This window comes from Cynocephalus volans, chromosome 11 (assembly GCF_027409185.1).
Source record: "Cynocephalus volans isolate mCynVol1 chromosome 11, mCynVol1.pri, whole genome shotgun sequence".
NCBI lineage: Eukaryota > Metazoa > Chordata > Mammalia > Dermoptera > Cynocephalidae > Cynocephalus > Cynocephalus volans.
The window spans coordinates 95,530,527-95,555,264 of record NC_084470.1 but is presented as its reverse complement, the minus strand read 5'-3'; the positions used below and the strand labels follow the sequence as shown (position 1 = coordinate 95,555,264).

The 24,738-nt window shown below is 54.4% G+C and overlaps 1 protein-coding gene across 1 annotated transcript in view; it reads left to right on the top strand.

Moving 5' to 3' along the window:
- Positions 1-24,738, top strand: part of WNT7A (Wnt family member 7A) — a 59,811-nt gene continuing 35,073 nt past the window's right edge. Inside the window, exons 1-3 of the mRNA XM_063115173.1 lie at positions 1-71; positions 4,655-4,881; positions 19,278-19,549. Coding sequence (XP_062971243.1) covers positions 1-71; positions 4,655-4,881; positions 19,278-19,549 — 570 coding nt within the window. The remainder of the gene's footprint in view (positions 72-4,654; positions 4,882-19,277; positions 19,550-24,738) is intronic.

Genomic DNA, 24,738 nt, shown 5'->3' with positions numbered 1-24,738 from the left:
ATGAACCGGAAAGCGCGGCGCTGCGTGGGCCACCTCTTTCTCAGCCTAGGCATGGTCTACCTCCGGATCGGGTAAGGGCCGCTCGCGCTCTCCGCGGAGGGCGCGTGTCCCGGCAGAGTTGGCGCGGTCCGGGGAGGGAGGGGCGCGGCCCGAGAGCCGCCGCCGGCCACCAACTTCTTCGGCCTCTCCCAGAGGCCGAGCGGGCGCGGTGCGCGAGCGATGGGCGCACCAAGGCCCCCCGCAGGCGGATGCACCAGGAGCCAGGGGCAGGGGGACCAGCCATCCCGAGAAACCTGAGTCCGGAAGCCCCCAGACCCAAAGACAGTAGGGACGCTCCAATCTGGGGACTCTGGAGAGGGCTAGCTGCCGCAAAGTGTCACCCTTTCCCAGGGAGCCTTCGGACCAGGGTATAGGGACAGCAGGTCCAGCAGGAACACCGAGCCAGGACCCCTGCCACTCCCAGAGAGTTCAGCCCCAGAGCCCGAGAGGAACTCTGCACAGGGAGGCAGGCGCGGACACAGCCCTCCTAGAGACAGGGCAGTCCCCAGGTGGCAAGCGGGCGGTCCGTACACACAAGGAACAGGTACCCAGAGGGAAGGACGTTCGCTAGCAAAAGCATAAACCGCCACTCAGAGCCCTGGAACCACCTGATTTCCCGGGACCCTCGGGCTCCCAGAGCCCTTTCCCAGGCCAAGGGGACAGCGCTCCCACCCCCAACTGACGCATACAAAGGTAGGAGGAGAGATGACCCAAGACATCCAGACAGCCAAGCTCGCGGAGCCAGCAACAGAGAGAGGCGGGACACCCTGCCGCCTGGAGCTGGGCACCTGAGGCCGCGCGGGGCGCCCGCGGAGCAGCCCCCGGTCTTCACCGCAGCGTCTCTGTGGCAGTGAGGCCTGGGGTGGCGCTCTGGTTGGAAGGTGGGAGGGGACGCTCGGGAGAGTCTTCAAGCTGCATTTGCGCTTCCAGGACCCTTTGTACTTAGGAGATAATGCGTGTGAGGCACGGAGGGGTGGGAGTGGGGCTTTAGGGACTGCTAGAGGTTCTTGGCTAAAGGGCCACCTTGGCGGATTTCACACGACCTGCGCCGCCCCCCATCCAGGGGTCCCCCCTACTGCCCAGCCTGGGGAAGGGCGGACGTCAGAGGCTGCGGCCAGCGGCTGTGTGTGGCAGATCCTTTGTGTTTTGTCACTATCACCCCCCTCCCCCGCGTCCCTGGGGCGGGATTTCGCAAGCTGGTGATTCGCGGCGGCACGCAGGTGCGCACAGAGCGGAGACCGCCGGCGGACAGGCGACCGCGGGAGACCGGAGCTACGGGGCTCACGCGCTGCCAGCCCGCCGGCGTGTTTTAAGTGTTATTGATTCGCCCGCGTCTGGGTGGCTTTTTTTCCCCTGCTTTAATCTTCATCTTGGCCCGCGCCCCGCCGCCCCGCCGCCTCGCGCGCATCCAGCATCCAGGAAGCCGGTCGGGCAGATTGGCTTTGGCCGCGTGCAGCTTTATCTCCTTTTTAATTAGAAATGGGTGGAGGGCCTCCGGGAGGGGGGAGAGAGAAAGGGAAAACAGCAGAAAATAACCTCCCCTGGCTGCCCTGCCCGCCCGACCTCCTGCATGCTCTGTAGCCTCATCGGCCCTGCAGGGACCAGCGCCCAAGAGGGAGGGAGGGACGGAGGCCAGCCAGGCGGCGCTGGCCTTTAGTCCTGCGGCTGCCCTGGGGGCAGGGAGAGAGCCAGGTCGGGGGGTGGAACTTGCAGGGTGACTTTGGGCCCAGCCCTGCTGCTGCTCCCTGGGGCTCTAGTGCTTCACTTGTAAAATGAGGGGTACAGTCCCAAAGTGCCTAAGAGATCCTCCAGTTCCCCAGATGTGACAGCTTCCTACCACTTCTGGTCGATGGCCGACATCTGTGGTGTTCTTATTTTACTGGGATAATAGTGACTCCCGCACTGGCCCCTTAGCACTCAGATCCAATAATAGTAATAATTACAACCACACAGGCATTGGGTACTCACTGTGTGTCTTGCTCCTTCTAAGCACTTTCCATGTTTTAACATGTTTAATTTTTGCAGTAACCCTATGAGGTGGGGACTAGTTATCCACACCCTCGCTTTAGCGATGGAAAAACTGAAGTGCAGAGAGGGTAATGGAATACACAAGGTCACACAGCTAGTGAGCAAAGGGAGCTCAGACGGCACAGGCCAAACATGCAAACAAACCCTCTACTGTGTGAGAGAATCTGTGTTTGTGGCTGAGAAGAATGTGCCAGAGGCGGGCTCTCTCGTGCCCACACCTGCTAGCTGGAGCCGGTGTCCAGGTCTCATCCTCTGTGAGCCTCAGTTTCCAGATGTGTGAAGTGGACGTGGTGATTTCTGCCCAACCCAGCTGTGTAGAAAGGTCACACGTGTTCATGTTTGTGGCAGCACCAGCCATACTGCTTCAGCACATAGTAGGGATGCCACAAAAGTTCAGGGATGCACTTATGCCTATTTGGGGCACCTGCTATGTAACAGGGACTCACCCTGAGTGACATATTTGAAGTTTCACGATCCACTCATTCAGTAGCCATTGAGTGAACCAGCAGACAGCCTCCCTGCCCTCAAAGAGCTTGTAGTCTCATGAGGACGAGATAAGCATGGAGCTCGCACATTAAAAACAAACACATGCTTTGAAACATTTCAGAAGACCATGAATAATCATGAGTACCAAGTAAACAAAACAGAAAGTGTGTTGGAAAGTTACAAGGTGTGGGGTGGGGAGGGAGTTTCCCTAAGTTGGGATGGTTCCAGGAAGTGACCCTCGAGGTCCTGTAAATGATGGCAGGAAGCCAGGATCAGGGGTGACAGAGATTCCCGCATGTGGCAAGAGCAAAGGGAGACAGGGAGCCATGGTCAGTGATATGCCTGGAGTGGAATGGGTCCCCTTCATCTCCAGAGTCACTTGTTCAGAGGCACCTTCCAGTAACAGATCCCAACTTCAGAACAACTTCCCACGGCTGCACCCCAAGATGAGGCCTGCACCCAGTGGCTGGCAGCAGCCCCCAGTAAATGGAAGCTCTTATTATTATAGCCAAAGTGAGGCATTAGGGGACAGGTCTTCTCTTTAAAAGTTCTCTTGATGACATTTAAAGGATTAAACAAAAAGGAAGCTGCAGACAAGTGGGCTCTCTGTTGTGTAATGGGAGGGCTACCTGCATGCTCAGGGTTCCAGCTGGATGCTGTTTGGAGTTGTCTCCATACTAGAAATGGCATCACTCTCCGGCCAGATACCCAGGAGTCATGGTGATACCTCTCTTGCCCTGAGCTTTCGCACTTCCCTGAGCCCTACCCCATCCATCAGTCCCTCAGCAAGTTTGGTCAGCTCTGCCTGCAGCCACCAGGCCCAGCCACCACCCCTTCTCGCCTGCCTGGTCTCCCTGCTACCGCTCTGGCACTCCCAGTCCTTTCCTACATGGAGCAGGGGACATCAGGTCCATCAATGTCCTGCTTACAGCCATTCAGCGCTTCCTGAGCTTCTTGATACACTGAGAAATTCCAGCCCTGAGCCATCGCCTCCCCCCATACTCACCCCCTTGTCTAGCCTGGGTTTTACACCAGCTTCCAGGGGTTCTTTCTGTTCCTTGGCGACCCCAAGCGTGTTGCCCTTCCAGGTCTGTGTGTTCTGTTCCCTCTGTCCAGAAGACTCTTCCCCAGATCTTCCCAGGGCTGGCTCCTGGCCATTCAGGTCTCCACTCCAATGCCACCTCCTCAGGGAAGTCCTCCCTGATTGCCCCAGCTAACATGACCCTTCCTCCCCCTTTCCCACCACCCTGCCCCCAGTTGCCATCACAGTGTCTTCCTTGACTTCCTTCAGAGTGTGCATCATGGTCTGAGATGGCCTTTTAGTCATTGTGACACATGCGTTGTCTCCCTCCATAGCTCCTTGAGGGTGGGTCCTTGCCTGTTGGGGGGCACAGCTGTCTCCCAGCATGGCACCTGGCACCTGACAGGTGTCCCCTGTGTATCTGTGCAGGGAAGGAGTTGAGGAAAGTCGTCATGAGCATCCTCCAGGCTGGTCATGTCTAGAGTGGGGTGCAAGTCCTGCACTGACAGGCAGGAAGAAAGTACTAGACCTTGTATTTACAATTACTTCTGAAAGGTTTTTTGTAATGAAACATGTGCACCTGAGAGAGCATATATAACACATGTGAGCAGAGGTCTGTCATGACCGTCTGTGCAGCCCTACTCCACCGGAGGCAGCTGCCGCCTAGAACTTTGAAGTCTTCGCTCCCTTGCTGCCTTCATGGTTTCACCAGGGACGATTCTTAACAGTACGGTTTCTTCTGCGTGGTTTTTGAACTTTGCCTCAATGGAATCCTACCATCAACTCAAAGGCCATTTGCTTTTTTGGTCAACATTCCATTTGTGACACACATCATCTTTTTTATTGTTTCTAGAAAGGAAATCAAGCTTCACTCTTGATGAATATACACACTGCTACAAGTACCTATGTGGAAATTATAAATTTATAAGTGAATATTCATGGGATGGGGGTACAGGAGCAAAGAAGTCAGGAGACCCTGCTGGGGGCAGTGGGTGGCCAGGGCCAACACCTAGGGAGGGTCTCTAGGCCGTGCCCCACTTTGCCTGCCTGACGCTCCATCTCTCTGTGTCCCCCCTCCAGTGGCTTCTCCTCGGTGGTAGCTCTGGGCGCGAGCATCATCTGTAACAAGATCCCAGGCCTGGCTCCCAGACAGCGGGCGATCTGCCAGAGCCGGCCCGACGCCATCATCGTCATAGGAGAAGGCTCGCAAATGGGCCTGGACGAGTGTCAGTTTCAGTTCCGCAATGGCCGCTGGAACTGTTCAGCGCTGGGGGAGCGCACCGTCTTCGGGAAGGAGCTCAAAGTGGGTATGTGCTCCCCTTAACACCACAAACAGGGACTTACAGGCTATGAGGAGCACTCTGGGACCCCCTCACCTGCCCCATGCTAGAATGTCCCTCCGTATGGGGTTCTGCAGGTGCTGTGACTTGAGTTCAAGTCTCCCGATGAGGGGCAGGGCTCTGGTCTGAATCTGTACCACCCCAACCATTTATCAGCACAGTTGCAAACCAGCAACCAGTGGCCCAAATGCTAACCTGCTGATAGAGCACCAATGTTGTGTTTTAAATTAAAGTCCACTTTTAAAAATTAGCTCTTTCACCTCAAAGTGTGGATTTCTGGCTCCTTTTGAAAAACTGGCAGATCTACCAACAGCTTACACATGTGCCCACATGGTTGTAATGGGCTGGAGCTGAGAACACAGCTTCCTTTGGACAGAGCGTGGGCAGCCCACTCACCGCCACAGTCCCCACACTCCCTACTGAGGCCCAGCCTGAGCAATCTTCTTACATGATCCCTGTAGGCTTTTCCTTTGCAACCCCTGTTTTATGGGAATGGCATGTGCACATGCGCAGACACATGCATTCACATAGGATGTTAAGCCACACATCTGACTTCTGAAGCAATTGTGAGAGCAGCCTGGTAGAAAGGGGATGGAGCAAAAGATGCTGGTCTCCAGGAGGCCCTGGTGGGTACGGGAAGGCCATGATGGGTGTCTTCTCCCTGTGTGCATCTGGAGTGGGTCAGTGACACCTCAGGCTCATTTCTGCACCTGTGAAATTCCCTGAAGGTCAGGTCAGCCTTGGGTCTCTTTGGGTTGGGTGGTTTACTTGTCCTGCTCAACTGCTCCAAGGGTACCCTTGAGTTCTCTCTCCCTTAGCCCCAACGTCGGCACATCCGGTGGGATGCTGAAAAGACCCACCCCAAATCCAGCCACTTCTCTGCATCCTCACTGCCTCCCCTGAGGTGACACTGCTGTCACTTCTGGGCTCCTGAACTGCCCCCTGTTCCCCCCACCCATCTCCCTGCTGCACCTGACAGGCAGGACCATCCTTTAAAATGGAAATCAAGTCTTGCCATTGCCCTGCTTAAAACCCTTTGCAGGCTTCCCAGGATCAGAAGGAAATCCCAGCGCTCACCGGGCACTGCTGGCCTCTGCCCCTTCTGCTCTCATCCTCCCCCTCCCCTTGCTTACTTGGCCTCATCCTGTTTCCCAAACGCACCACCACACCGGGTATTTCTTCGGGGCCGAGCACCTCGCGTGCCTTCTGACCAGGGAACTGCAAGGCCAGGGGATGGTGCTGGCTTTCAGAATGCCTGGGCCAGAGGTAGTGTTGGTTTCCAGCATCCCCATGGCCGCCTCTTGGGGCAGCAAAGTGGCATTGCAGCTCCAGCACCACAACTTCCAGGTTCAAGTCCAGCCTGAAAGAGCCTTGGCCTTTCTGCAGCAACACCTGCAAAAGTCCTAAGGTTCACTCTGATTGGACCAGCTAATGGGGCTTGACTTTGGGCCTTGTATTCATCCCAAACTAATCGCAGTGGCCAGGGGCAACAGTGCTTTTGTTGGCTAGGCCTGGAGCCACACCCAGCCTGTCTCTCAGGGGAGAGGGATGGCTCATGAGGGGACCAGCCTGCTAGGGCTGCCATCACAAGGTACCACAGGCTAGCGCCATAAACAACAGACATTTATTCCTCAGTTCCAGAGGCTGGAAGTCTGAGATCAGGGTGTTGTCAGGGTTGGTTTCTCCTGAGGCTCCTCTCCTTGGCTTGCACATGGCTGTGTTCTCACTGTGTCCTCACGTGGTCTTTCCTTTGTGCATGTGCCCTGGTGACTCTTGTGTCCTGGTCTCCTCTCTTATAAGGATAGCAGTTATATGGGATTACAGCCCACCCTGATGGTCTCATTTTAACTTAATTACCTCCTTAAAGATCCTATCTCCAAATAGAGTCACATTCTGCAGTACTAGGGTTAGGGCTTCAACATATGAATATGAGGGGACACAGCTCAGTGCAAGCCACAAGCACCAGCGAGTGCGTGGTCCCTGCTTTAGGGAAAGACTTATAGGATGTGGTGGATGCTGAGATGTGAGACTCCCCAGAAGGGTGGATTGGTCTGGGCAGTGGAGATGGCCCTTGATTTGGGTCTCGAAGGGTGGAAAGCAGGTCACCAGACAGTGACTGGAATCCCAGGCAGAGGGAACAGCAAGGCAAAGACTCGGACGTGTGAGCAGGGGCCTGCAGCCTCAGGAGATGAGGGTGGGGAGGCCTCAGGTACGATGGCAGCCAGCTGTCAAGAGTCTTGAATCCAGTATTGTTTGAGTGTGGGGTGGCCCCACATCAGTTCCATCAACCGCCGCCCAGGTCCAGTGTGATCTCGGGGCCTAAGAAGGCCTGCACTTCCCTCTAGGCTTTTCCTTTTCTTAAATAATACAGTGAACCCGCCTGGAATCCACCACCTGACACAGCAACAAGAACACGGACAGGCGATTGTCATCTGCTCTGTTAGCCTCCCTCCGGCCTCTCCTACTCTCCCTCCCAAGCCAAGCTTTCTCTGTCCCGCATCTTGGGTGTCCCACGCTATTGCTTGTTTATGTTGAATTTATTACCAGGATCTATTCCCCCAAAGTAAATTATTTCATTTCAGTTGTATTTGATTGTAATGGTGCCAAGTCCCACCCCACCACCGATCAGTGCTGTCCACACCTGTCCAACACTTGGTGGTGTCCACACTCCTACGTTTTTGCCCAGTGAACAGGTGTAAAATGCAATCTCACCATTGCCTTGCTCTGCACTTCCCTGAGAAGTGACGGGGTTGGAATCTCTTCCTGTACTTCCTGGCTGCACATTTTCACTCTTCTCTGAGTTGCCTCCTCATGCGTTTTGCCCATTCTTTAGTCAGGTTGAGAGTCTTTCCATCAGGTGTGGCTGCTGAGGCTGTGCTGGAACATTGGCGCAGGGCAACAAGGGCTGCACCAGGCAGCACCATGGGGAGGGGGTCCTGTGGGCCTCACTCTCTCCTGTCACTCACCTTTTCACTGAGGACCACTGTGGGCCAGCAGCGGGGACGACCCTTCCTTGTACAACACCATACTGGGTCCCCATTTCCCCCGGAAGGAGGGACATCCACCTCCATCTGAGTGAGGCAGAGCCTGACCAATATTCATGCACCTGTTTGTGGCTGTGCTGAGATGCATAGTGAGTTCCCTGTTTCTGGAAGGATTCCTCTGTTTGTGTGAGCCTGCCAGATCTGAGATTCCCAGGGCTGCCGAGTACTGAGAGCCTCGTCTTGTTGCTGGACTGTGGGCAGCAAACAAGCCCTGGGAATGGGAATCAGAAGGCCGGGTTTCCATCCCAGCCCCACCCTACTCTGCTGATAATGCTGGGTGAGACCTTCGCCTCTCTGACCTCAGTCTGCCTATCTGCAGAATGGGGACGCCACACAGTCCCCCTTGCCAGGTGGCAGTAGCATCATGTGATACAGGATGTAAGACCCTGGCACCTGGTGGGTTGGAGCCATCAGAGGATGTCCCTTTCTTTCTGCCAGGAGGCCTGTGTGTTTATTTCATAAGAAGCGGACCTCAAGGAATTGGGGATGCAAGCTCTGGATTTTATTCTTGGTGCAGTAGAAGATCTTAGTCCGATTACTAATCTAAACTCACCATTTTGACTCTGCCTCAATATTCCCAAATGTGTCCACTTCTCACCACCTCCTCCTGGTTCAAACTTCCATCTTCAGAGGGTTATGGCCCCAACAACTACCTCAACCTCCTAATGTACCCGTCCCTGCTCTCTTGGACCCCAGTCCATGCAGCTGTCTAGCATCCTATCTTGCCAGGGTCACCCTGAGCGTGGCATCCCCCTGCGTACAACCCGATGGTGGTTTCCTGTTGCTCTGAGAATAACATGCAGACTCATCCCCTGCTCTTTTATGGATCATCACCAAGGTCATCCCCACCGCAGGGCCTCTGTCCTTGCTGTTCCCTTTGCCTGGATGCTCTTCCCAGATATTGTCTGGACTCGCTCCCTCCATCCTTCCATTCTTGGCTCACCTGTCACCCCTCAGAGAAGGCTTCACCACCCCCTCTCTATGTAGACTGCCATTCCTATCTACCCCCAGCTGGCCGTATTTTTCTTGAGGTTACTTTGCTATTCCAGAATGTACTCTCTATGATTCACTCATTTGTGCAGCACTGTGTAATGACTTAGCTCTGAAGCTACCTGCTTCTCCATTTACTTGATCCCATGGGAATGGTCCTGGTACCTGTCTCAAGGAGGATGAGATGACTCTTTCCACGTAGAGCACTCAGGACCATGCCTGGCACACAGGAAGGCTCCATAAGTCCTGCTTGTGTTGTGATTATTGTCTGTCTCTCTGGCCAGAGGAAGCTCCATGACGGAGCAAAGGCCTCTGACACTGGGCCTAGCACATGCAAGGCACAGCCACTATGGGTGGGCCTAGTGAATTAGGGATGCCCCAAATACAAGACTGAACTTTCATCTTACATTTTCATTCAGATTTATTTTAGGCCAGCATTCCCACTCATCCAAATCTCTTTGAATATTGCTTTGACCAACTCTTCTGTTAGCTCTCCCTTCCACCTTTGCATGGCTTCAAATGCATGAAAATCTTGATGAGGTCAAGGCTTAGGAAAGACCCCTATGGCATGACTCCAGAGGAGTGGGGCCCAGGATCTGTTCAGCAGAACACTCATCCCACCCTCCACCCCACCCCCACTACCAGCTGCCCCGGGGAGAAAAGAGGGTTCCACGGACGATCAATGTGGGGACTCAGCGTTTTAAAGTCCTTGCTTCTAGAGAGTCAGAGTGCCCCTCAGCATATTAAAGACCCTGAAAAGTCCTGCAGCCGAGAAAGCAGCTTGAGCAGGCTTAGACTGGAGGGGCCACTCTTTTCCAACCTTGAACTCACTGACTGTCCTGTGGAGCTGACCTTCAGAGGCACTCACACCGGGAAACAGCACTCTGGAGACCCTTGCAGGTTGACCATACTCAGAATGTGGTTTTTGTACCAACCTGGAATCTGCCAAAATTATATTCACCCATCCCCAATTTCAACATCTTTCCCAAAGGGTACAGAAGAAGCAAATCCTGGCTTCTGACATTGATGTGAAATCTATTCTAATCAGCATTAGTCAACCACAAAACTCAGAATACCTGGTTTTCTATACAAGTACAGTATAACATTCAGATAAACGTAAAAGGTATATACCATAATGCACTGTGTAGAATAAAGAGTACATATCAAAAACATAACTGTAATATTTTAATTTAGTTTTTCCCAGGCACATTTGGTTAAATTAATGTAAGTTAAATAAATTCTCATGGGATAAGACCCCCCACCAGTCTGTCCCCCCATTTACTCACTTATCCATCCCACAGATATTTACTAGAATCTCTGTGTAGTAAATGCTAGTGAACTCCAGATGAATTGGCTGCAGGCTGTGCCTGGGACGCACACTGTCTGGTGAGATCAGACAGGGAAGTCAGGGCTGAAATGTGCTCTGGGGGTCTGGTGGAGAGGAGAAAGCACTGGCAGCATGGGCACATGGCCTGTGGCAGGGAAGCTGCCTGTAGGGGTCATCTACTAGGGGCAGGTCCACAACCTAGGAGGGGCAGGATGGGTCAGCAGGGAAGGCTTGCTGGTGGGACCCAGGCAGGAGCCCTGAGGTCCAGCATGTTGGGGCTCGTGGGACTCTAGGACGTGGGGTTCAGAGGGCAGAAGCAGGGGAGAAGAGATGGGGACCAAGCAGTCTTGTGGAGTTTTGTGCACCAGACTCAGGGGTTTGCTTGGGAGGGGAGTTGTCAGAGGGATTTAATCAGGGGAGAGACAGGATGTAGGAAGATAATCAAATTCTTTGCACACATAGAAATGTGCTGTCTCCAGCATTATCATTGACAAAGAAATGGTGATTTCCGACGTGTGCTCCTGGGGATGGCTGCATTCTTTTCCACATGCTCATGACCTCCTGTTGAGTACCCTCCTGCCGGAATTTTTCCAGGGATGGGCACAAATGGCATAGGATTCAGCCCATGGAGCCATGGAGTCCACCCTCCTCTGTCTACAAACCGGAACACTCTGATGCAGTTCAGGTCTTCTGCTTCCATACTATTTGTCACCACTTTGCCTCTTGGGCAGTCACTTGAACAACTCCCTCCTCTCCCTGCGGTGACCTGGTCTTCGAGTCCTCTGTCTGGGAATCCACACACCTCGCAAAAGTGGCTCCATCGTTTTACACATCTTGGGCTGTGAGAGTGGAGCACATGTCTGGGGAGCCAATGAGTGCTTGGAGGGTGGATTGAAGACCTTTCCAGAGAGAGAGAGAGAGAGAGAAGCAAGGGGCGGGCCAGCTTCACTTTCTCTCTGCCGTTTCTTAACAATGCGCCATCTTGCCCAAGCAAAAGACCTATTCTTTCCCCGTTCTTGCTTAGAATGCAGCCAACAAAGGACTTTTTGTCTCGTTTGCATTTTTTTTTGCAAGCCTCAGTTCATCCTGGGTTTTAGCTCTCCTGACACTATTCTTTGAGATGAGTCTTTTGTTGTAACGTTCTCTTTCCAGCTCTCACATGGTAACAGACACACACACCCGCACACACACACACTCACTTTCACATGCACAGTCATTCACTTGTTCAGCTGTTGAGGCTTCACAGACAAGTAATCCAGGTCCCCACAACCTAGTGTTCTATTCAGTATGGAATAAGGATGGAGGCAGTGCTGGGCCACAAGTGGAGGGAGGGGATATCAGGAAGGCCCCTCACAGGAGGGGACATTGCAGCCACATCTTGCTGGATATGGAGCTAACCAATAATGCATCTAATAAGAGTTACTGTTCGTTGATTCTTGCCAGGTATAGGCCAATGTCATGTGTATTGTCTTTACTCCTCCCAGCGATCTCAGGAGGTAGATATTTTATTATTCCCATTTTACAAATGGGAAAACTGAGACCTTGAGACATGAGTTAACTCACTCAAGGTCCCACCACTGAGAAGTAGAGCCAGTGAATCCAGGTTAATCAACTTCCAGGGCCCTGCTTTGAAACCACATGGGCTACGGTCACTGCCCCTCACCAGGCAGGTGGGACAGGAAGTCCATTTCCAGACTGAGGGAACAGTATGTGCACAGGTGCAAGGTAGGAAGGGACAGATGTTGACCATTGATGGGTGGTCAGCAGTGTGCCCTGGCCCTGTCAGTGGGAAGAGAGACCCTTAGATGGTGTGGAGGCAGGAGAGAAGGGCCGAGTCTGGGGGCTTGAACCTCCCCCTCCCCCAGTTTCCATCTCTTGGGCCTGTTACCCCACCAGTCTCAGACACACACTCCCTGCACCCCCAGATCTTCCAGCTTTTCATCAACAGGCTCCCTTGGTCCTCTGGATGGAGACAGCCACATGTAGCATTCTGAGCCTGGAGGCGCTATGAGCTGCCATGCCACAGGGCTGGCAAGAGCCACCTTTTTCCATCTGTATGTTTTCCAAATCATCATATACTTCAGCTGGTGTCACTGCAGATTGCTCACTCTCTGACCCGTTGGCTTTAAATAGCAAAAGAAAAAAATACAATGTACTTTGTGGTTTCCAGTAAGATACCGTAAATACACCCAGATAATATTCCGGTGCAAACCATTTACAGTGGCTGCACAGGGCGGTGGAATGGAATCTTTCAGGCAGGCTTGGACCTCAGTGTATTTCCTCTGTCCCCATCGGGATCACTGTGGGGCTGTAAGGCACAGAGGGCATCAGCGGCTCCCCACATTCTCTCACCACTGTGTATCGAGCACCGTCCAGGGCCTCTTTGTGCAGATCTCATTTCACCTTCACGGCAACGTGGCGGTGTCCTCCTGGGGATTTCCATTTCACAGATGCGGAAGCTGAGACACAGGGAGGCAGAGTCCTTGCTCAGGGTTGCCCAGCTGAATAAGGAGTAGAGCAGGACTGACAAGCTCCATCTTATCTCAATTCTGAGCTGAAGCCACCTGGGGTTTCCCGAGAGGGCGGTTCCCTGGGCTTCTGGATGGAAACTTTACCTGAGATGTGGGTAGATTGAAAGTTCAGGAGGGTGTGGTAGAAGTGAGGCCAGGGACTCTGCACTGGGAGCCAGGAGAACCTGGTTCCAATCCCCTGGTCTCCAAGTCACTGGTGACTTTGGGCAAGTCTCCCTGCCTCTGTGAACCTATCCTTCAAGGAAAACCCCTCTGGCTTTATGTCTGTGGCTCTGGGAGTCTAGTCTCTGATTCGGGGACAAGAGGACAAGGCCTCTGCCCAGGCAGGATGGTGGAGGCCAACAGGACCTGCTCCCACCACCAGCCACCCCTGGGCCTCGAGCTATCTCCCCACAGAGAGCCTCCCCTCTCAGAAGTCACCACCCAGCTGCCCCCTGCTCCCATCGCCATCCTGTTTTACATTCTTAAGAGTCCTCAGCTGCCACTGGGTGGCCTGATCTTGCTGTCTGTTCCCGCATGAAGGCAAGACCATGTCCAGATCCCTTATTTCCGTTTCCCTAGCCCCTGGCACAGTGCCTGGCATATAGCAGGTGCTCAAGAAATATCTGTTGAGTGAAGGAACAGACAGCTTGGTCAAGGAGGTGGAGAGGAGGGCAGGGTTGGACAGAGGTTCTCTGCTTCTGGGCAGGAGGGAGAGATGAGTCATTGAGGGCAGACTGTCAGCACCTCCAGAGAGAGAGAGGGGTGGTTCTGTTCCTGGAGGGCACACAGTCAGCGATGTCCAAGCCCAGTGTCCACTCACTGGGCCCATGTGGAGGATCGGAGAAAGAGCATGGGCTGGAGCTAGTAGGACTGGGGCCCTGGAGCTTGGCTGTACAGACTCAAATACTTGCAGGTTACATCACTTCTCTGGGCCTCAGTTTCCATATCTGTGGAATGGAGATCATAACAGTCCACACTTCATAGGGTGTTTCCAGGATTAAGTGAGTTGATCTATATTGAGTGCCTAGAACAGAGCCTGCCAAGTAGTAAGCCTTTTATAACACTTTGCTCTGCCTCGTGTAAACCATGTGCCATTGGGCGTATCACCTTTCTCCACTTCTGCAGCAATAAAGCAGATGTCTTAGAGCCACTCTTGTAGATATCTTGTAAGAGACAAATGAGATGGCATTCGGGCAACTGCCCACCTGGAGGGGCCCCAGGCAGCATGTGTGGTCAAGGTGTGGGGAGTCCTCTGAAGTGCTTGCAGACAGCGTGTGGCCTCCAGGTTTGCATCCTGGCCCCTCCTGGGCAAGTCACCTCCGCTCTCCGAGCCTCCGTTTCCCCACCCCACCTGGAGTCAGAAGGAGGCATGGACGGACAGAGCTGAACATGTCCTCTCACCCTGAGAGTCTGAGGTTCTAGGATCCGGGGAACCTTTCCTACTTTATTTTTACTGTCACACCCTGTTCTGAGCTTAGCAAGACGTGCGATTGGGATGGATCTGATCAATTATTTATTGCCGAGTTTTAACTGATAACAACTGAATGCGGTCTCTTGGCAGAAATAAGTCCATTTTGATAAGAGTTGATGCCTTAAGCCAAAGTCATCTCTCTCTGACTGTGGGGTTTCAGATGCGCTGATGGGCCAGGGAAGGACGTAGGTGGGGCTGAGGAAGGACACTGCCCAACTTGGGCCTCAGATCCCAGCTCTGGCAGGTTTCTAGGTGGGTGACCTCAGCAAATCTCTTGATTTCTCAGAGCCTCTGTTTCCTCAACTGAAAACTGTGGAGAGTGGTGTCTACCATTGGGTGCTGTCACAAAATATAGCACGGACAGCCAAGCGTGGGTGTGGCACGTAAAAGGCTCAACAAATGTTACTTCCTCTCAATCCTTCACTCCCCCAAAAAACCCCAAGCTTCCAATTAATTCTGTGCTATACCCTGGGGGCAGTCTTGCTGAATGGGTGGAGTTTATCACAGGCTCCATGTTTGCCCGTCAGAGCCTCCTTGAGCCTCAGTTTCCTCATCTGCAACACGGGGATGCTATTATTACCTCCCCCAAGGGGTTGTTTTCCTCAGGAGCAGATGGGCTTCCTCTTCTACAGCACCCATGAGCATGGAGCCTGGCAAATAACAAGCACCAATATAGACCGTGTGGTTGTTGGCCACTGTTCAGAGCTTCCTTTCATTCATTTACTCATTCAACAGGTATTTTCTGAGTACCTACTATATGCCAGGCCCTGAGGACATAGCAGGGAATGTGACAAAGTGCTTGCCTTCAAGGACATTTACATTCTAGAGGGGTAGTAGCAGAGGGTGGTGGAGCTGGTACAGGGAACAGACAATAATCAAATAGTCTAAATGGCGGGTAACGATAAGCTACAGAGAGAGCTGAAGCACGGGGAGGTTTCTCTCTGTACCTCCCAACAGTGCCTACATTTTCATCAGTTACGATAATTGTAATGCTCACTACCATTTATTTAAGCACCTGCTATGTGCCGGGTGCTATTAACAGATGACGAAACGGAGGCTCAGAGAGGGTAAGTGACTTGCCCAAGGTCACACAGCTCCTGGCAGGGTTGAAATTGGAATTCAGGCCTGTCTCATTTATTCATCCCTCACACATAGCAGGAGTTGGAGAGAGTGGGAGTGAGACAGACACCACCCCATTGCCTCATGAACCTGACACTTGGCTGGGCAGACAGACCCTGGATTAGCCCATGCACTTTGCATCCACCTGATACTGTCTTGTCCTTTGGGACATCGTGGAGCACGACGAGGCTGAAATGGGATTTGATGATAGTAAAAATAACAATAGCATCAACTTGGCTTTTACCAAACACTTACTATATGCCAGACACGGCACTCAGCACCTTCCCCTTGTTCTGAGTTTCAGTCCACTCAGAGGCACACATGCCATCATTGTGCCCATTTCACAGAGGAAGTGACAGCAGCTCACAGAGGTTAACAGGCCCAATGTTAAACAGCCAGCGGATGCCCAGGGCAGTTTCCTCAGTGGTCAGTGGGGTGGGGCATGGACAGTGGAACTGGACAGTCCCAGTCTAAAGTTGGTGAGCAAGGCCAACATCAAGGCCAATGGCAAGGGTCAACAGTGACTTATCAAAGTCCGGAAAGGTTGGGCTTTACCAGCCAGTACCTGTGTCCCTGGGAGCTCTGAAGCCAAGAATGACTGTCCTTCATTGTTTCTCAGCCCCTCAGGAGCAGTGAGACTGAGGCAAGGGCCAGTTTTGGAGGGAGGGGAGGCCATGGCACATGATGAGACTTCACTCTGATCTGGGGTCCACCTTGAGCTCAGGGGAGGTAAATGCATCCCAGGGGGCAGCTGCCCTTCCCCCACTTTGGGATGATCGTGGGTGGAAACAGGTCTTTAGTTAGCTGTCTGTTCCTCATCATCTACTTCATAATATGATGGTCAGGAGACCCAGAGAACCCCAGTGGGGGTTAGAGTGGGACACACAAAATCACAGGAGGAGTGCTGGGCTGGCAGTCCCCCACCCTCCCCGGGGAGGCCTGGCTCCCCACCCCCTCCTCTATTTGCACACTTAACTCTCAGTCTGATAAAGGGGGCACAGTCTCCTTTCAGCTGCTGCGGGCTGCCAGCAGCACCCACCTGCTGCACCTTGGAGTCATTTAATCCCCAGGGACAGTTCTTGGCCTATATGGGTGTCCAGAGGCTGGGACTGCAGCTCAGCTCTGCTGCCCACCAGTTGGGTGTTCTGGACAAACCAGACATTTATCTTGGCCTGAGTTTCTTCAACTGTAAATGAAAACCCCTACTCCTTTCCTCTCAGCCCTCTTGTAAGGACCTTTTACCACTGTCATCAATAGAAACTGTCCTAACGCTAGTGGTTGGGGCCACTTTTCCATGCTGAGCTCTGTGCTAAGGGCTTTACCATTGTTAATTGTTTCTAGTCCTCTCAGCCACCCTAACCAATTAGATATTGTTATGATCCCATTTCATAGTGGAGGGACTAGAGCACAGAGAGGTTAGGTGACTCACCCAAGGTCACACAGCTAGAAAGTGGTGAAAGTGCGGGAGACTTCTCCCCCGTCCTCCATCTGATTGTTCTTTTCTCTGATGTCCTTGAGGTCTAATCTTAATGTTGGCTGTCTCCCCTACTGTTTTGTTCTTTGGTGCGTTTGATACTCTGGAGTGTGGGCTGATGCCCGGGGGTGTGGAGGGGGGGGGCCTTTCTCTTTGCTCCTCTAGGGGCCCTGCCTGGGGAATCACTGGCCTGGGGTCAGTCTTCCCACTTGCCTTGGAGCATGCAGGGGGATAAACTTGAGCCTGAAATCTGTGCAAAGACAGAAATGTGGCTACCAGTTCCCTGGAGATCCTGGATTCCCTCCACCCCCTCCCACCTCCTGCTCTGGCTACTTGTTGTCTGCGAGGTGCAGATTTTTCCTTTCTGCCCTTTCTCTGGGGAGTCTATCCACCAAGTTCTATCCCTTTTCCAATGCCCTGCCTCAGCGGGGCTCAAAGACTAGTCTCCTGTCCCCTTGTGGCCTTATCGAAAGCTCCCTCGTTTGCAGAGCCCAGCAACACAAAAATGGCCATATTTCATTCCTCCTCACCCTCCTGTCAGTTGGTCTTCAACACATGGCCTCGGTAGGTTACCTTGTCCTCCTTGAGCACAGTCAAGCATTGGTAGATCTTACGCAGCGTTTCTTGATTTCATATAAAACAGGCACTGTTGGGTCTTATTGCCACTAGAAGTGGGGCCTGTGGCTGCCCCCTGTGGCTGCTCTGTGCCGGGCCCTCTGTTTGGCACATGTTGCACAGAGATGTTTTCTAGTACCAAGGAAATGATAAATGCAGAGTCAGAAATCCAGCAGGTGCTCAAATAACGCCCTTTGCAAGTCTCAAAGGTTGAGGTGCCATTGAGGGGAGGGCAGAAGCTTCACTCCCCTGAGTGTCCAGTTCAGGCACATTAGCTGAACCAAACGCTGGGCTAAGCATTTAACACACCCCCTCTCCTTTACCTTCACGGCAGCTCCTATCAGGTAGGCATTATCCACATTTCATAAACGAGGAGACTGAGGCTTAGAGAGGAGAAGGGACTCGCCCAAGCCACAGTCAATAAGTGGTGGAGCTGGAATTTGAACTTAGGTGCTCAGGCTCCAGAGCCCCTGTGTTCCCAGGGATGCCATGGGTGGGCTGGCATGGAACGCCAGAACAAAGCCAGCCCTGGCACAGGGACGCTGTGCAGTCTAGCAGGTGGGCAGGCCTGCATCCTGCAGGGTGGGAGGGCAGCCATGGGGGGACAGGTTGTTTGTGTCTTGGCAGCCTGGTGAGGGAGGTCACAGGGTGGGTGAGGAAAGGATCTGGCCGAGTGTGAGTTGGAGTAACCTGGAAGTTGTCTCATCCACCTCCTCTCCCACTGCCCAAACCACCCCCACCCCAGCATCCTAAAACCTTTCTCCAGGCCCCATTTTGCCTGGTCAGCTCTGCCTCATCCTCCAGCTCCAGCCTCAGGGGCCTCTTCTTCCAGGATGCCTTCCCTGAAGACCAGCCCGCCCTCACCTGTGAGCAAATGTGCCAAGTGCTCATTCAGGGCTTACACACATGCAGGGCTTCCCGTAGATTGCCCTGTCAGTCTTCACCCTATAAAGCAGACACTGTTCTTGAACCCATTTTGCAGGTGGGGAGACTGAGGCCAGAAGAGACTGAGAAGCAGGTAGAAGCACCATATTTGCAGCAGGCCTGAGTGACTCTCTGCCCAGGGTGCTATCTCCTACACTCCAGCCTCTCAGGACCCCTCCACTTCCACTGGAGATGCTCGCAGTCTGTGAGGGGGCCACAGAGCAGGGGAAGCGACAGACATCTCAAATAGCCAGTGACACACAGCAGTGTAATAGCGGCCATGAGAACGAGAGCTACTGTGTCAGGCAGGTGCCATGAGCCAAGTACAGGGCTGAGAGCATTATACAAACTCTTCTAGTTCTCCATCATCGCCATGAGAAAGGTACTATTGATATGTTCACATTTTATAGCCAAGGAGACCGAGGCACAGGGAGGGGATGTTGTTGGCTGAAAGTCACAGAGTCAGGGGTTGCTTTTGCTAGGATTTAAGCTCGGGCCTTCTGGCTCCAGAGCCTGTGCACACTGTAGGTGTTCAAGAAATGCTGCTCTGCAATGCTGTGAGCCTTGAACACATGTACAGGTAACATGGACATGTTGAGTGTGCTTGAGATTGGAGAGCAGACATGGGCTAGAGGGATCCCTCATCTGACCTTTCAGAGCTTGGGCACAAGCCCATGTGCCTTACTTCTCTAATGCTCATCATTGCCCCAAGGGGTTGGGGATTGAATGGCTGTGTGGATAATGGGGGTGCTCAGGTACTGTCAGCACCCCAAGAGGGAGCTTTTTTGCAAGTTAGGAATGGGCGCTCAGTCCATCTTTGTGGAGCCTTCTCCCGAGGTGGCCCGGGACCTGACCGCAGTCTTTCCACTCTTCTCACCCCTTGCAGGGAGCCGGGAGGCTGCCTTCACATACGCCATCATTGCCGCCGGTGTGGCCCACGCCATCACAGCTGCCTGCACCCAGGGCAACCTGAGTGACTGTGGCTGTGACAAGGAGAAGCAAGGCCAGTACCACCGGGACGAGGGCTGGAAGTGGGGTGGCTGTTCGGCTGACATCCGCTACGGCATCGGCTTCGCCAAGGTGTTTGTGGATGCCCGGGAGATCAAGCAGAATGCCAGGACTCTCATGAACTTACACAATAACGAGGCGGGCCGAAAGGTAGGCAGCAGGGAGGGCACCGGCGGCTCCGGCGGGGGTGCTGCGAGGCAGCTCGGTCCTAACTTCTGCTGCTCGGCGTGTGCTGAGGAGCCGTGCTCTGCCTGACTGTGGCATCGATTTACTGCTTGTCAGGGTTGGTGCTATGGTGTGACACTGGTCAGTTCCTGCAGAGGTTGAATAACTGAAGCTCTGTTCAAACTAATTGGATGTTACTCGGCCAAGAGGGACAAACGTGAACTCTTATCCTTGGGTCTGTGAAATCAGCTGTACGTAACTCACCAGGAATAAGCACTGGGGTGAGCTTAGGAGGAGTTATCCAGGTGATTCAGCTTCCGCAGCAGCCAGCCTCGCCTCCGTCCTCTTAACCAGGATCTGGAGCTCGAAATAGAGAGTTCCCTTTTCATTGCCTCTTCGGAAACTCCTGAATTCTGTGCTCTCAGCTTAGAGGAGAGTCAGGGATGTTCTAGGATGTTTCTAGTGGAGGCGGCTGGGATAGAAATGGAGCTGGGCACCCCATCCCATGAGGAGCTCGTTGTCCCAGAACAGGAAGAGCAAATGGGTCTGCAGGCGCAGAGCACACCCTGCCCATGGGGTGGGGGCCTGCCACAGGGAGGCAGGTCCTGCCATTGGGAGAACCAGCCATAGCCATTGAGAAACCGATCGAGTTATTAAGAAAGGAGTGAGCTTCCCATCCCAGAAAGTATTCAAGCAGAGGCAGCTTAACCAGGCATCTTGGGGCACCCACGTCAGGGCTATCTGGCTCGAGCAGTGTTGTGGGCTGAGGCCTGAGGTCGGGAGTCGGCTCTGGAAGTGCCTGTGAAGGATGAGGTGCTCAGAGGCCACCCTGGAGCTCCCAGGCCTAGGAGGCGCTGGGAGGGGATGGCTCTGCGTGGGGTCTGAACTCCATAAAGAAGCATCTGTGAGCCAGGGGAGGGAGGGCTCCTGGTAGCTACCTGGGTGGGGGACAGACTACTGCAGTGACAGGATGTGTGGCATCACCAGGGGCCACAAGCACAGGTGCCCACGGGGGCCGGGCGGCAATAGATGGAGAGAATCCATGCACAGGGCTGTGGTGAGCCCGGAACACAGGCCAGGTGTGCAGAGGAATGGGCGGGGCCATCAGGCCCTTCTCCTGCTGCTCTTCCCTCCTCTGTCCCTGCCTCCCTCCTCTCAGGCCTCTGGCCACATCCTGTGTGTCAGAGCCTCCCAGTAGGCCATGGTGAGTCACACTGAGGAGCCACTCACCTGGCCTGCCCCAGGATGATGTCCTGGGTAAATGAGGCCCTGCCTGTCCAGTGCCCCTGCTGAGCTCCTGCCCGGGGCTGGCACATCCCTGCAGGGTCCTCAGCTGCTCCTTCCTCCCCATCTCTGTGGTCAGGTCACTCTGCAGGTCATGGGTCACAGTCACAGGATCCCTCCTGCCCTTGAAGCTCTCACTCCCTGGAGGCAAACAGGAGGAAGGTGAGTGGCTTTCCTCTCCTAGCCTCGGGTTCCTCATCTGTGACTCGCTGGTTGAGCATTGGTGAGAACTGAAGGAGAGTAACACACGGCCTGCAGCAAGTCAGGTTCAGGGTAGATGAGGCGGGAGAATGTTTTACAAGCCACCCCAGGTGTGAGGCTCAGGGTCGCTGTTCAGTCACGTTGTCACTAGCCTGAAGGCGATGCAGACACTGTGGCTCTCAGAGGTCATGAGACCACCCTCTGTGGGCTTCCTGGAGGAGGCAGGCACCAAAGATGAGTGAGGTGAGGCTAGGCAGACAAGAGAGGAGCAGGCGACCCAGGTCTGGGGGATGCGGAGTGGACAAAAGTGCAAAGGTGGGGCCACGGGGCCAGTTCAGGGGCACTGACTGGCTGGTCTGTGGGTCCCTGCAGGGGTAACAGCAGCTGGGTCAAGCAGTAAAAGCCTTGCGTTCTGCCCCAGACGTTCCCATGGTCGCCTTCTCCGTATCGTTCAAGTTTCAGCCATGGCGCCTCCTCCTCAGAGAAGCTTCCCTTTCGATTCCTTCCTAGACTTTCGTCAGGCGTGCCTGTTCCATGGCTTTCCTCCCTCCCTAGACTGTCAGCTTGACAAGGGCAGAGACCCCGGGAGTCATTCACAGCTGCCCCCAGAGCCTGGCAAACAGCAGGCACTCTGTAATGTGGGGTGGATGGATGAGTACCTTGTGATCACTAGGGAGCCACTGATGGTTCTGGAGCAGGGGAGGGGCAGAGGTCATAGAAACAACTCTTGGGAGACAAAGTGAGGTCTTGGGCTGGGTCAGGAATGGGTGTGGGCAAAGTGCAGGCCGGGCCTGACCTGATGTTTCTGAGCAGGAACAGCTCTGGAGCTCAGGGAAACCCAGCGGAAGGGACACTCCCTGCCTGCCCACGTCCATTCTGTTTAGGAGGACCCTTGGGGGTGGCTTCCTGGAAAGGCAGCTCAACCAGACACTATGTATTCCCTAAGCCAAGAGGTGGAATTGGGGACTCCCCATGTACACAAGGAGAGGCCTGAACAACCACCAGTCGGACCCTTTGTACTACAGAGGTAAAAATGGAGGCCCAGAGAGAGTCCCACCTAGCCCTCAGGCAATCAGGGCAGTGGCCACACATGTCAGCCAGAGCTTGGCAGAAAGGTGGTCTCCCAGCTAGCCCCAGGTGGCCAGGCCCTCCCCCCTGTCACAGACATGTGTGACCCAAAGGCCCAGACGTGGATCCACTTGGGCAGGAGCAAAGACAGCCACCAGCTGCTGTGGGTTCCATCCCCTCTTGGGACCTCAGTTTCCCCATCTGTCAGTTGGGCCTATGACCCTGGCCTTGTTCTGGATCACTGGGTGCCAGTCAGTTCCTCAGGATCTTGCAGTGTACTGTTTATTCGAAGGCACAGGGCCACTCCAGAACCGCCCCCCCAGAACCCCCCAACAGGCTGCCGTGGGCCCCATGCACTGCAGAGTTGGGGAACCGACAGGAGACAAGGGGCCAGCCACTGCCGCTCCTGGCTGAGCGTCCTGGAAAGGATTGCAGATGTGTTTATCACCCGCTCCCTCACTCCTGCCACAAGGAGACAAGACTCAACCTGACCACAGGCTCTGGGTGGGGCTTGTTGGCAGCTGGCGTGAGAGGAAGAGGAGGTAGGGGAAGCCAGGAAGGGGTGCCCACGTGCCTTCTGTAGGCCCAATGAGGGGCTGCCTCTCGGGCTGCAGGGGAGCCCCAACTCACCTGCAGATGAGGAGGAATGAATGCTGCAGGGGCATCCTGCTCTCCCAGCTCTCCAGTTTGGGACTGAGCCCAGGCAGAGCCAGGCCCTCACCAGCGGCCGGATGTGGGCCATGGGGCTGGGCAGGTAGAGGTACCTCTGCCGGCCAGCTTTCCCTCATCGTCCAGTGCCATCATGTGCTCTGCAGGGGCAGATCATAGGACAGTCATGTTAGAAGATAGCAGTGGGGTGTGTAAACATCTTTGGGGGAGGTGATTTTAGAATTTTAGTCTGTCCTATTGGCATTTTAGGGCCATACCATTTTTGAATGGGAATCACCAACTGTTCAAGTTGGGACTGTAGAATATTAGGTTCATGTGCTAGCACATGGGGTTTGGAATCAGAGGATCTCTGGTTGGGAGGGAGAGAGGAGTTAGAAGCACCGTGTTGAAATCTTTGGATGGCAGAATCTTTGCGGCTTTGAATCATTTCTTTCCAGCCTTATGGGCAGTGGGGAGATGAGTTACCCACCTTTCTTGCCCTCAAGACTAGAGGCTTAGTCTAGCGAGAGAGATTGGAAGAGCAAAAGCTGTGATCTGGGGCAACACACTGTAGGAGAAACATGACACAGAAGATTCAGAGAGGAGGTCAGAGTAGAGGTCTGAAGACCCCTAAGGGGAAGAAGAAGGGACCTCCTAGCAGGGCTTTGAAGGGTAAGTAGGGGTCCCCCAGGTGGGCTAGGCAACAGGGAGGAAGAGGGCCTTTCAGACAGCAGCAGGCATGAAGTCCTAAAAAAGCACCGTGTGGGGTCTCCCTGTGGCTGAGGGTGAAGGGTGATGGTGACGAGGCTGCAGAGGGGACTGGAGCCAGACTCAAGGCTTTGAATGCCAGGCCAAGGGGCGGACTTCCTCCTTATGCCAGAGGTGACCAGGAGAGGCTTTGGTGGGGAGGGCCATTGCAGGTTTCTGTTCTTCTCTGGGACAGAGTTGGTGCCTAAACTCAGTAGGAGCCTCGGGGTGGGTGGTAGGGAAGGCTGTTTAGGAAACAGAATAGGCAGGACCTACCTCAGGTTGTTTGGGATGATGGAAGGAGGCCACCCTTCATGGGGGCCAGGGAGACTGGTTTTAGGGGAAAATGATTAGGGTTCTTTTGGGCTTGGGGGTGGGAGATCCTGTGGGCTGCAGGGGGGACACCCAGGGCCACCAGTGCCTGGATCTGAACTCTGGGGAGAGGTCCTGGCTGGAGCTACGTCCTAGCAGCCACCAGTGGGAGGGGTAGGGGAAGCCCTGGTGTTTGTAGCATTGCCCGGTGGGAGGATTAAAGGGGTATAGCAGGAGAGCCCAGGCCACAGCCTGGGAACACGAGCACTGGGGCAGGAAGGCTGTGAAAGGGAAGAGCAGGCAGGAGACGGGAGAAGAACCAGGAGAAGCCGGGCCTTCGGATGCATGTGTGAGCACACGTAAAGTGTACCCCTGCCGGGTGCAGAGTAGCCCAGGCTGCGCTTTGTGTCATCCTCTGCCGTTTACTTGCTCTGGAACCCTGGCCAAGGGACAGGTGTCTCCAGCCTCTGTGATGATATTCCACCTGGCTGGAGGCTGTACACTGAGAGTGAGGTGTGCCAGGGAGCTCTGGGGCCTCAGGGGACAGAAGGGCCCTCTGCAACCCCTTCCTGGCAGTGTGGTGACTGAGCCCAGGAGAGGCAGCCCTGGGGATAGAGCCCAACGAGGACGGGGCTGGCCCCTGCTGGAATGTGCCGCTTGCTCCGAGGGAGGTGAGCTCAGGGAGATGGAATTCCACCGGAGTGAAAAGTCACCTCCCAGCCCCTGCCCAACCTCTTGCTCACAGAGGGGTGTCGGTCTTGTCCCTTCCTGCCCTGCCCCGTCTGGCCTGGGTGCTCTGGGGAGCTGGATTCCCACCCCTGCCCTGGCCGCAGGCAGGCCTGTGAGTCAGGGACACCAGAGACCAGCCCCTGGCAGCTGGGGCGGGGCCCAGATAAGGCTGGCCCAGCTATGCT